General features: G+C 42.9%; 2 protein-coding genes across 8 annotated transcripts in view; one reads left to right on the top strand and one right to left on the bottom strand.

Annotated features, from left to right (window-relative positions):
• The window catches only part of PTX4 (pentraxin 4), a 67,924-nt gene that overhangs the window by 17,130 nt on the left and 37,850 nt on the right, over positions 1–12,944 (top strand). The gene's annotated exons all lie outside the window — the stretch shown is intronic.
• SEC14L5 (SEC14 like lipid binding 5) overlaps positions 1–12,944 on the bottom strand; it is a 56,363-nt gene that overhangs the window by 24,993 nt on the left and 18,426 nt on the right. For 6 of the 7 annotated variants that reach the window (XM_075318425.1, XM_075318421.1, XM_075318419.1 and 3 more), the window contains exons 2-4: positions 12,447–12,537; positions 8,138–8,198; positions 5,747–5,828 (exon numbers count right to left, since the gene is read on the bottom strand). In XM_075318425.1, coding sequence (XP_075174540.1) covers positions 5,747–5,809 — 63 coding nt within the window. In that variant the 5' untranslated portion in view covers positions 5,810–5,828; positions 8,138–8,198; positions 12,447–12,537. Of the gene's footprint in view, positions 1–5,746; positions 5,829–8,137; positions 8,199–12,446; positions 12,538–12,678; positions 12,785–12,944 lie in introns of those variants that run through there. The other variant, XM_075318423.1, reaches the window with a different exon arrangement.

Below are 12,944 nucleotides of genomic sequence, written 5' to 3'. Positions count from 1 at the left end.
CCCCGGGGAGAGAGGAGCCATTACATGTTTCACCCGTGATCAACATCCGAAGGCAAGAAAATAGCTCCGCTCCACACACGTGGGGGGCTCGGGTGCGGTTAATAAGGGGGGGGGGGGTGCAGTTTAAGGTTATCTAAAAATATATATATAGAGTTGCCTGGAGCATCACATTACATGTACAAACTGTACTAATCCCTGTATATCACCTGCATCGTATCACTCCATATCGGAGACACCAAGTGCAGCTGTATGATAGCAGTGGTCAACAGCGGGATGGCGGCACAGATACACCAACACATCTGCAGCCTCACAGGGTACAGCCAGACACCGTGTATACACCAACACACATCCGCAGGGTACGGCCAGACACCGTGTATACACCAACACACATCCGCAGGGTACAGCCAGACACCGTGTATACACCAACACACATCCGCAGGGTACGGCCAGACACCGTGTATACACCAACACACATCCGCAGGGTACGGCCAGACACCATGTATACACCAACACACATCCGCAGGGTACGGCCAGACACCATGTATACACCAACACACATCCGCAGGGTACGGCCAGACACCATGTATACACCAACACACATCCGCAGGGTACGGCCAGACACCATGTATATCCGACACACACCCGCAGGGTACAGCCAGACACCGTGTATATCCGACACACATCCGCAGGGTACAGCCAGACACAATGTATACACAGACACATCCACAGACTCGCAGGGTACAGTGTGACACTGTATATGTGTATACACTGACACATATCCATAAACTTGCAGGGTACAGCCCGAACACCGTATATACACCAACACACATCCGCAGGGTACAGGGCGACACCATGTATACACCGATACATATCCACAGACTCGTAGGGTACAGCCCGACACTGTGTATACACCAACACATCAGCAGACCTCCAGAGTACAGCCTGACACCGTGTATACACTGACACATCGGTAGACTCGCAGGGTACAGCCTGACACTGCGTATACACTGACACATCCGCAGACTATGGGAGCCGAGGACGGGAGCAATGTATGTCTCGGCCTCTATCAATCTTTAACACTAGAAGGTAAATGTCAGACATTAAAAATGTACAACTCATTGTCCGTCTGTTACTGCGCTGTCAAAAAAGCTCCGTCATCGAATGCGTAACAGCAAGAAGCGCGACGCCACTCACTGCCGTATACAGCGGGGATAATGGAGACGCCGACATAAATTAATAATATGTAACCAGCACCGTGAATGAGGTCAAAGTTAAATATTAAACACGAGTGGATATCGCAAATATCTGTTACATCTACTGATCGAGATAATGTACAGCAGCCACAGGAAGATCCAAAGCTCCGGTTACACCGAACCGTCACCGCAAGATCTCCAGAGATACAAGACACCTGAGGGCGGAGGTACGAAGACACAACAGAGCGCCGGCCGAGACTGCACATCACTACACATTATAGCATCCCGCAACACACACACACACACACACACACACACACACATTACCAAGGAGCACTATTATTGCAGTTCTATTATTGTACATAGGGGCAGTATTATAGTAGTGATATTCTTGTACATAGGGGGCAGTATTATAGTAGTTCTATACTTGTACATAGGGGCAGTATTATAGTAGTTATATTCTTGTATATAGGGGCAGTATTATAGTAGTTATATTCTTGTATATAGGGGCAGTATTATAGTAGTTATATTCTTGTATATAGGGAGCAGTATTATAGTAGTTATATTCTTGTATATAGGGGCAGTATTATAGTAGTTATATTCTTGTACATAGGGGGCAGTATTATAGTAGTTATATTCTTGTATATAGGGGCAGTATTATAGTAGTTATATTCTTGTATATAGGGGCAGTATTATAGTAGTTATATTCTTGTATATAGGGGCAGTATTATAGTAGTTATATTCTTGTATATAGGGGCAGTATTATAGTAGTTATAATCTTGTACATAGGGGCAGTATTATAGTAGTTATATTCTTGTACATAGGGGCAGTATTATAGTAGTTATATTCTTGTACATAGGGGCAGTATTATAGTAGTTATATTCTTGTACATAGGAGCAGTATTATAGTAGTTATAATCTTGTACATAGGAGCAGTATTATAGTAGTTATAATCTTGTACATAGGGGGCAGTATTATAGTAGTTATATTCTTGTACATAGGAGCAGTATTATAGTAGTTATATTCTTGTATATAGAGGCAGTATTATAGTAGTTATATTCTTGTATATAGGGGCAGTATTATAGTAGTTATATTCTTGTGCATAGGGGCAGTATTATAGTAGTTATATTCTTGTACATAGGAGCAGTATTATAGTAGTTATATTCTTGTATATAGAGGCAGTATTATAGTAGTTATATTCTTGTATATAGGGGCAGTATTATAGTAGTTATATTCTTGTACATAGGAGCAGTATTATAGTAGTTATATTCTTGTATATAGAGGCAGTATTATAGTAGTTATATTCTTGTATATAGGGGCAGTATTATAGTAGTTATATTCTTGTACATAGGGGCAGTATTATAGTAGTTATATTCTTGTACATAGGAGCAGTATTATAGTAGTTATATTCTTGTACATAGGGGCAGTATTATAGTAGTTATATTCTTGTATATAGGGGCAGTATTATAGTAGTTATATTCTTGTGCATAGGGGCAGTATTATAGTAGTTATATTCTTGTACATAGGAGCAGTATTATAGTAGTTATATTCTTGTACATAGGAGCAGTATTATAGTAGTTATATTCTTGTACATAGGGGCAGTATTATAGTAGTTATATTCTTGTATATAGGGGCAGTATTATAGTAGTTATATTCTTGTACATAGGGGGCAGTATTATAGTAGTTATATTCTTGTACATAGGGGGGCAGTATTATATTCTTGCACTCTGTCCCTTTGTTCTTGGCTCGGTCCCGGAGCTTTGTTTATGTCTGGATATTTCGGGACCAGTCACATTGTATTGTACAGAGGGTTATTCTGCTGCAGGTGAGGGAAATATTTATAGCTTTATTTACAAAACAGAACATCGCTGTGTAGCGGCTTTTATTATTACCGTCCTCTCTGTTCTTTACATTGAATGTGAATAGCAGGAGCAGGTGCATGTGATTAATACCGTCCTATGGCGGCTGGAGATGGGTTAAGTCTCTTGGTGGAGAACAGGTAGAGTGACGTCAGGGAATATTGTAGACAGAAGACAAAGCCGAGCGAGTGCGATCAGCGGCTCATGTATCGCTAGCGGCGCTGCCAGAGTAATCATTGTGCTTCATGTGCAGCGCACAATGGCGAAGATTAAGTAACAGATCCCATTTCTCCAATAAAACTGAATCAATGGGTGTCCAAGATGCCCAGGTTATACCGGCTGTACATATATAATTATATACAGGAGATGCCCAGGTTATACCAGCTGTACATATATAATTATATACAGGAGATGTCCAGGTTATACCGGCTGTACATATATAATTATATACAGGAGATGCCCATGTTATACCGGCTGTACATATATAATTATATACAGGAGATGCCCAGGTTATAGCAGCTGTACATATATAATTATATACAGGAGATGCCCAGGTTATACCAGCTGTACATATATAATTATATACAGGAGATGCCCAGGTTATACCGGCTGTACATATATAATTATATACAGGAGATGCCCAGGTTATACCGGCTGTACATATATAATTATATACAGGAGATGCTCAGGTTATACCAGCTGTACATATATAATTATATACAGGAGATGCCCAGGTTATACCGGCTGTACATATAGAATTATATACAGGAGATGCCCAGGTTATACCGGCTGTACATATAGAATTATATACAGGAGATGCCCAGGTTATACCGGCTGTACATATATAATTATATACAGGAGATGCCCAGGTTATACCGGCTGTACATATATAATTATATACAGGAGATGCCCAGGTTATACCAGCTGTACATATATAATTATATACAGGAGATGCCCAGGTTATACCAGCTGTACATATATAATTATATACAGGAGATGCCCAGGTTATACCGGCTGTACATATATAATTATATACAGGAGATGCCCAGGTTATACCGGCTGTACATATATAATTATATACAGGAGATATCCAGGTTATACCGGCTGTACATATATAATTATATACAGGAGATGCCCAGGTTATACCAGCTGTACATATATAATTATATACAGGAGATGTCCAGGTCATACCGGCTGTACATATATAATTATATACAGGAGATGTCCAGGTTATACCAGCTGTACATATATAATTATATACAGGAGATGCCCAGGTTATACCAGCTGTACATATATAATTATATACAGGAGATGCCCAGGTTATACCAGCTGTACATATATAATTATATACAGGAGATGCCCAGGTTATACCAGCTGTACATATATAATTATATACAGGAGATGTCCAGGTTATACCGGCTGTACATATATAATTATATACAGGAGATGCCCATGTTATACCGGCTGTACATATATAATTATATACAGGAGATGCCCAGGTTATAGCAGCTGTACATATATAATTATATACAGGAGATGCCCAGGTTATACCAGCTGTACATATATAATTATATACAGGAGATGCCCAGGTTATACCAGCTGTACATATATAATTATATACAGGAGATGCCCAGGTTATACCGGCTGTACATATATAATTATATACAGGAGATGCCCAGGTTATACCAGCTGTACATATATAATTATATACAGGAGATGCTCAGGTTATACCAGCTGTACATATATAATTATATACAGGAGATGCCCAGGTTATACCAGCTGTACATATATAATTATATACAGGAGATGCCCAGGTTATACCGGCTGTACATATATAATTATATACAGGAGATGTCCAGGTTATACCGGCTGTACATATATAATTATATACAGGAGATGCCCAGGTTATACCGGCTGTACATATATAATTATATACAGGAGATGTCCAGGTTATACCGGCTGTACATATATAATTATATACAGGAGATGCCCAGGTTATACCAGCTGTACATATATAATTATATACAGGAGATGCCCAGGTTATACCAGCTGTACATATATAATTATATACAGGAGATGCCCAGGTTATACCAGCTGTACATATATAATTATATACAGGAGATGCCCAGGTTATACCGGCTGTACATATAGAATTATATACAGGAGATGCCCAGGTTATACCGGCTGTACATATATAATTATATACAGGAGATGTCCAGGTTATACCGGCTGTACATATATAATTATATACAGGAGATGTCCAGGTTATACCGGCTGTACATATATAATTATATACAGGAGATGCCCAGGTTATACCAGCTATACATATATAATTATATACAGGAGATGCCCAGGTTATACCAGCTGTACATATATAATTATATACAGGAGATGCCCAGGTTATACCAGCTGTACATATATAATTATATACAGGAGATGTCCAGGTTATACCAGCTGTACATATATAATTATATACAGGAGATGCCCAGGTTATACCAGCTGTACATATATAATTATATACAGGAGATGCCCAGGTTATACCAGCTGTACATATATAATTATATACAGGAGATGCCCAGGTTATACCAGCTGTACATATGTAATTATATACAGGAGATGCCCAGGTTATACCAGCTATACATATATAATTATATACAGGAGATGCCCAGGTTATACCAGATGTGCATGGACTCACCGCCATGACCATTTCGAATGGGTACTTGTAGACCCGCACAGGTGACTGATACTTCTGAACCATCTTCTCTTGACGCCTTGGTCTGCGAAGGTAAGAAGAGTGACAAAATATCACAAGAATGATTTTGGTCCTATCTACTATATTATGCCAGGTGGGTAATCCAATCGGGGAGGGAGGATATGGGTCAGAAATTTTTGGGTAGTAGAACCGGTGGATTAAGACACAATATCCTGTGAACTGCAGCTCTGGAGTATAATACAGGAGGTAACTCAGGATCAGTAATGTAATGTACACAGTGACTGCACCAGCAGAATAGTGAGTGCAGCTCTGGAGTATAATACAGGAGGTAACTCAGGATCAGTAATGTAATGTATGTACACAGTGACTGCACCAGCAGAATAGTGAGTGCAGCTCTGGAGTATAATACAGGAGGTAACTCAGGATCAGTAATGTAATGTACACAGTGACTGCACCAGCAGAATAGTGAGTGCAGCTCTGGAGTATAATACAGGAGGTAACTCAGGATCAGTAATGTAATGTATGTACACAGTGACTGCACCAGCAGAATAGTGAGTGCAGCTCTGGAGTATAATACAGGAGGTAACTCAGGATCAGTAATGTAATGTATGTACACAGTGACTGCACCAGTAGAATAGTGAGTGCAGCTCTGGAGTATAATACAGGAGGTAACTCAGGATCAGTAATGTAATGTATGTACACAGTGACTGCACCAGTAGAATAGTGAGTGCAGCTCTGGAGTATAATACAGGAGGTAACTCAGGATCAGTAATGTAATGTATGTACACAGTGACTGCACCAGCAGAATAGTGAGTGCAGCACTGGAGTATAATACATTACTGATCCTGAGTTACCTCCTGTAAGTACACAGTGACTGCACCAGCAGAATAGTGAGTGCAGCTCTGGAATATAATACAGGAGGTAACTCAGGATCAGTAATGTAATGTATGTACACAGTGACTGCACCAGCAGAATAGTGAGTGCAGCTCTGGAATATAATACAGGAGGTAACTCAGGATCAGTAATGTAATGTATGTACACAGTGACTGCACCAGCAGAATAGTGAGTGCAGCTCTGGAATATAATACAGGAGGTAACTCAGGATCAGTAATGTAATGTATGTACACAGTGACTGCACCAGCAGAATAGTGAGTGCAGCTCTGGAGTATAATACAGGAGGTAACTCAGGATCAGTAATGTAATGTACACAGTGACTGCACCAGCAGAATAGTGAGTGCAGCTCTGGAGTATAATACAGGAGGTAACTCAGGATCAGTAATGTAATGTACACAGTGACTGCACCAGCAGAATAGTGAGTGCAGCTCTGGAGTATAATACAGGAGGTAACTCAGGATCAGTAATGTAATGTATGTACACAGTGACTGCACCAGCAGAATAGTGAGTGCAGCTCTGGAGTATAATACAGGAGGTAACTCAGGATCAGTAATGTAATGTATGTACACAGTGACTGCACCAGCAGAATAGTGAGTGCAGCTCTGGAGTATAATACAGGAGGTAACTCAGGATCAGTAATGTAATGTATGTACACAGTGACTGCACCAGCAGAATAGTGAGTGCAGCTCTGGAGTATAATACAGGAGGTAACTCAGGATCAGTAATGTAATGTATGTACACAGTGACTGCACCAGTAGAATAGTGAGTGCAGCTCTGGAGTATAATACAGGAGGTAACTCAGGATCAGTAATGTAATGTATGTACACAGTGACTGCACCAGTAGAATAGTGAGTGCAGCTCTGGAGTATAATACAGGAGGTAACTCAGGATCAGTAATGTAATGTATGTACACAGTGACTGCACCAGCAGAATAGTGAGTGCAGCACTGGAGTATAATACATTACTGATCCTGAGTTACCTCCTGTAAGTACACAGTGACTGCACCAGCAGAATAGTGAGTGCAGCTCTGGAATATAATACAGGAGGTAACTCAGGATCAGTAATGTAATGTATGTACACAGTGACTGCACCAGCAGAATAGTGAGTGCAGCTCTGGAATATAATACAGGAGGTAACTCAGGATCAGTAATGTAATGTATGTACACAGTGACTGCACCAGCAGAATAGTGAGTGCAGCTCTGGAGTATAATACAGGAGGTAACTCAGGATCAGTAATGTAATGTATGTACACAGTGACTGCACCAGCAGAATAGTGAGTGCAGCACTGGAATATAATACAGGAGGTAACTCAGGATCAGTAATGTAAGTACACAGTGACTGCACCAGCAGAATAGTGAGTGCAGCACTGGAATATAATACAGGAGGTAACTCAGGATCAGTAATGTATATACACAGTGACTCCTCCAGCAGAATAGTGAGTGCAGCTCTGGAGTATAATACAGGGGGTAAATCACTCACCTTTCTATTGGTAGTTCATAGTCACATATATGACAGGACGGTGATCAGATGGAGACATCTCCTTAAGAATTGAACATAAGAGAAGATGTAATGAGTTGCGGTGTGCAGGGTCTTCGCTAATCTTCAGCACATACAGTTATACCAGTTCTACACAATATGCCCAGAATCTGGAATATGTCACGTTTCCTTCGTCCTCTCCGCCCCAGTTATTATGTGCACATATGGTGCACATTCAGTACAGTTGGGGGTGACCAGAGCCCGCAGTTTTATGACAGGTGATCAGAGAAAAAAAAAAAAAAAAACAATCAATAACATTCTTATTGTGAATTAGACCCAAACTTAAATGCAAAAAAGTTCCAAAAGTTGCAAGAATAAACCGTATTGTCCATAGAAAAGCATGGAGATATCCTGAACATTGAGCAGAGGTGCTCGGCCAGCAGGCTCCTTTCATGGGCTTCATGTTTTACCGGGACCTATAATCGGGGACGATCATGGACCCTAAATGCCCAAATGCTCCTGAAAATGCAGTGGAGGCTCAGTCACCCTAAGAGGATTAAATGTAGTAAAAGAGAATAAAGGAGGAAAAGAAGGGACCACAGAAGAGGAGGATACAGGGACCCCCAGCACTGTAGGTGAGACAGCTCCGGACGGGTTCCCGGACTTCACCACCTTCCAAAAGTCATGAGCTAAAAGCTGAGACCTTCATCCAGACCTGCAAAATCCTTTACTCTATAAACACCAACTAGAAAGTGGACTGAAAAATATCCAAAAAGTAAAATAAAAAAGGAATCACAAAAGGATGATGCTGGAGACCTTGTCATCATTCGTGGTCAGACAGAGGAGCTTCCTTAGGCTTCTATCTGGGATCACAACCTAGAAGCTTGCCCCTCGGCCACAACAGCAAACCCCAACCCAAACCTTGCCCTTCACTCCACGAGACTGACCTGTCACAGTCTGTGACCTCCTCAGGCATCTATCTGTGATCACAACCTACAAGCTCGACCCTCAGCCATATCATCAAACCCCAACCTTCCCCTAGATTTTCTCACCGCTCCACGAGACTGACCGGTCAAAGTCTGACCTCCTCAGGCTTCTATCTGGGATCACAACCTACAAGAAGCTTGACCCTCAGCCATACCGGCAAACCACAACCTTCCCGTAGATTTGCCCTCCGCTCCACAAGATGGACCTGTCACAGTCTGTGACCTCAGGCTTCAATCACAACCTAGAAGGTTGACCCTTGGACATACCGGCAAACCCCAAATTTCCTCTAGATTTGCTCTCCGCTCCACAAGACTGACCGGTCACAGTCTGTAACCTATTCAGACTTCCATCTGGGATCACAACCTACAAGAAGCTGGACCCTCGGCCATACCGGCAAACCCTAACCTCCCCTAGACATGGCCTCTGCTCCACAAGACTAACCTGTCAGTCCGTGACCTCCTCAGGCTTCTATCGGAGATCACAACCAACAAGAAGCTTGACCCTCAGCCATACTGGCAAACCCCCTTCCCAGCCTTCCCCTAGATTTGCTCACTGCTCCACGAGACTGACCGGTCCCAGTCTAGGACCTCCTCAGGCTTCTATCTTGGATCACAACCTTCAAGCTTCACACTCGACCACACCAACAAACTCCCCCTATATTTGTCCTCCGCTCCACGAGACAGACCGGCCATCCTGTGGTGATCGCCACAGGCTTCTGAGATCATGCCCTACAAGAAGCTTGACCCCCGGCCATACCGGCAAACCCCAACCTTCCCCTAGATATGGCCTCCCTCCACATGACTGACCTGTCAGTGTGTGACCTCCTCAGGCTTTTAAATCTGGGATCACAACCTACAAGCTTGACACTTGGCCATACCGGTAAACCCCAACCTTCCCCTAGATTTGCCCTCCACTTCATGAGACAGACCGGCCATCCTGCGGTGACCTCCACAGTCTGTGACAGCCACAGGCTTCTATCTGGGGTCATGACCTACAAGAAACGTGACCCTCGGCCATACCAGCAAAACCCAGCCTTCCCCTAGATTTGCCCTCCGCTCCACGAGCCTGACCTGTCACAGTTTGTGACCTCCTCAGGCTTCTGTTTGGGATCACGACCTACAAGAAGCTTGACCACCCCGGGAAACCCCAACCTTCACCCAGATTTGGCCTCCGCTCCATGAGACTGACTGTCACAGTCTATGACCTCCTCAGGCTTCTATCTGGGATCACAGCCTACAAGAAGCTTGACACTCTGCCACACCGGCAAACCCCAACCTTCCCCTAGATTTGCCCTCCGTTCCACGAGTCTGACCTGTCACAGTTTGACCTCCTCAGACTTCTATCTGGGATCACGACATACAAGCTTGACCCTCAGCCATACTGGCAAACCCCAACTTTCCCTTAGCTTTGGCCTTCACTCCACAAGACTGACCTGTCACAGTCTGTGACCTCCTCAGGCTTCTATCTGGGATCACAACCTACAAAGCTTGACCCTCGTCCATACCGGCAAACCCAAACCCTAACTTGCCTCTAAATTTATCATCCGCTCCACGAGGCTGACCTGTCACAGTGTAGTCCACCTTCCGCTCTGGAGCGCACCTTCATCTCTTACGTCTATTTTTTTCCTCTCTTTCTCGGAAACTGTTGTCACCAGGAAACCTCTAAGGACTGAAAGGACTATGGGGACAAGTCATAATATTCCCCGATATCCTGCTTTTATAAAACCATTTGGGACTGATAAGACGTCAAAAAGCTTAAAATAGAGGGGGCTCAAAGAAAAGGAAGAGAGGGTGTGTCATGTAATAACACCCCCCAGCCAGGAACATTGCAAAATTAGGTTGCTTTACGGAGGGCTGGGAGCCGCCTGACATTGGGCAGACGTGGACATCCTGGTAAAAGGGAACATCAGATATCAACAGAAGTTTGGTCACCGCATATACAGGAGACCACCGGTGGTGAAATGGCCCGTCTTATCCAACCGGGGGCCAGGAAGGGGGAATAAGGGACACAATGGTTACTCCAGAACGTATAGATTTTCGGTAAGTGGTGCAATATCGTGAAATAAATCCAATCCACCGGCCATGCTGACTGTTTCCCTCCTATATACACACGGATTAGGAATATAGTTTGGAGAAAAGTATCTGATCATCACATCCATTAAATCACAATGTTTCCCCTATTTAAAATTACAAGGGCTCATTTACCAGGCACTCGGGACACTGCCGGTAGCGGAGCGTGCCGTGGGAGGACCGCCGCCGCCAATCACCGCATATTACAGGGACAATGCCCTGCTTTAGAAAAGCACAAATGCTCCTTGTGCTGCCATCTCCGAAAGCCTTCAAAGCCAGGAGGAGGCTGGCAAGTCCCAGCCCCGGCACACGAGCCGCCCTGCCTGCATTGTGCAGCTCCGCACCAGACGGAAGGTGTAGGAGGAGGGAAGAAAGACGCGGTATTATCACTCCCAGCATCACTGTGCCCTGCCATACTGGAGATTATAAGCCTGAAGAACGCCGTATTATATCACTGTTATTACACTACACAGAATGTGAGCACAAAGGAGAAACATCAGATAACCTTTACCTGCGAGAGGCAAGAACTTCTACATAGGGGCGGTATTATAGTAGTTATATTCCTGTACATAGGGGGCAGTATTATAGTAGTTATATTCCTGTACATAGGGGGCAGTATTATACCAGTTATATTCTTGTACATAGGGAGCAGTATTATAGTAGTTATATTCTTGTATATAGGGGGCGGTATTATAGTAGTTATATTCCTGTACATAGGGGCAGTATTATAATAGTTATATTCCTGTACATAGGGGGCAGTATTATAGTAGTTATATTCTTGTACATAGGGGGCAGTATTATAGTAGTTATATTCTTGTACATAGGGGGCAGAATTATAGTAGTTATATTCTTGTACATAGGGACAGTATTATAGTAGTTATATTCTTGTACATAGGGGGCAGTATTATAGTAGTTATATTCTTGTACATAGGGGGCAGTATTATAGTAGTTATATTCCTGTACATAGGGGGCAGTATTATAGTAGTTATATTCTTGTACATAGGGGCAGTATTATAGTAGTTATATTCTTGTACATAGGGAGCAGTATTATAGTAGTTATATTCTTGTACATAGGGGCAGTATTATAGTAGTTATATTCTTGTACATAGGAGGCAGTATTATAGTAGTTATATTCTTGTACATAGGGAGCAGTATTATAGTAGTTATATTCCTGTATATAGGGGGCAGTATTATAGTAGTTATATTCCTGTATATAGGGGGCAGTATTATAGTAGTTATATACAGACAGTAAATACCTGGGTGCAGATATTCCCGGTTGTCAGGGGGTCGGTATTACACGTAGTTACATCCGAACATCGTCGACACTTGCAGCTTCTTGTAAACGCTCTGGAATAAAGGAATAGAGACTTGTCAAAAAAAAAAAATATATATATTCATGCAGGAGATGCAACTGATGTCCTGTCCCTTTAAATTTCTGGAGATTAGGATTCTTAGTCCCTGTGTAATCCCAGCCTTGCCCCAAATAACCTTCGAGTGCCGTCTTCTCTGCACAACTTCCACTTGTCAAAGCTGAGAAGATATTTCTGCAGATAACGGTGTGGGGCGACCGCGGTGGGGTAACAGGCGGACCCAGGACACTACTACACAGTCCGGCTGTGCACCGGCTCCGGTAACACAGGGGTGTAATGTGATCCCGGAGAGAGGGAAGGAGCAGTCTGCAGCCTGACACCGGGCCGGCTATTTTGGTGACGGAATAGTATGTGCTGCGGGGACCCTACAGACTGTCCTCAAAG

This window comes from Anomaloglossus baeobatrachus, chromosome 7, assembly GCF_048569485.1.
Source record: "Anomaloglossus baeobatrachus isolate aAnoBae1 chromosome 7, aAnoBae1.hap1, whole genome shotgun sequence".
Classification (NCBI taxonomy): Eukaryota; Metazoa; Chordata; class Amphibia; order Anura; family Aromobatidae; genus Anomaloglossus; species Anomaloglossus baeobatrachus.
Note: the sequence above shows the minus strand (reverse complement) of the source record. Positions and strands in the feature narration are given on the sequence as shown.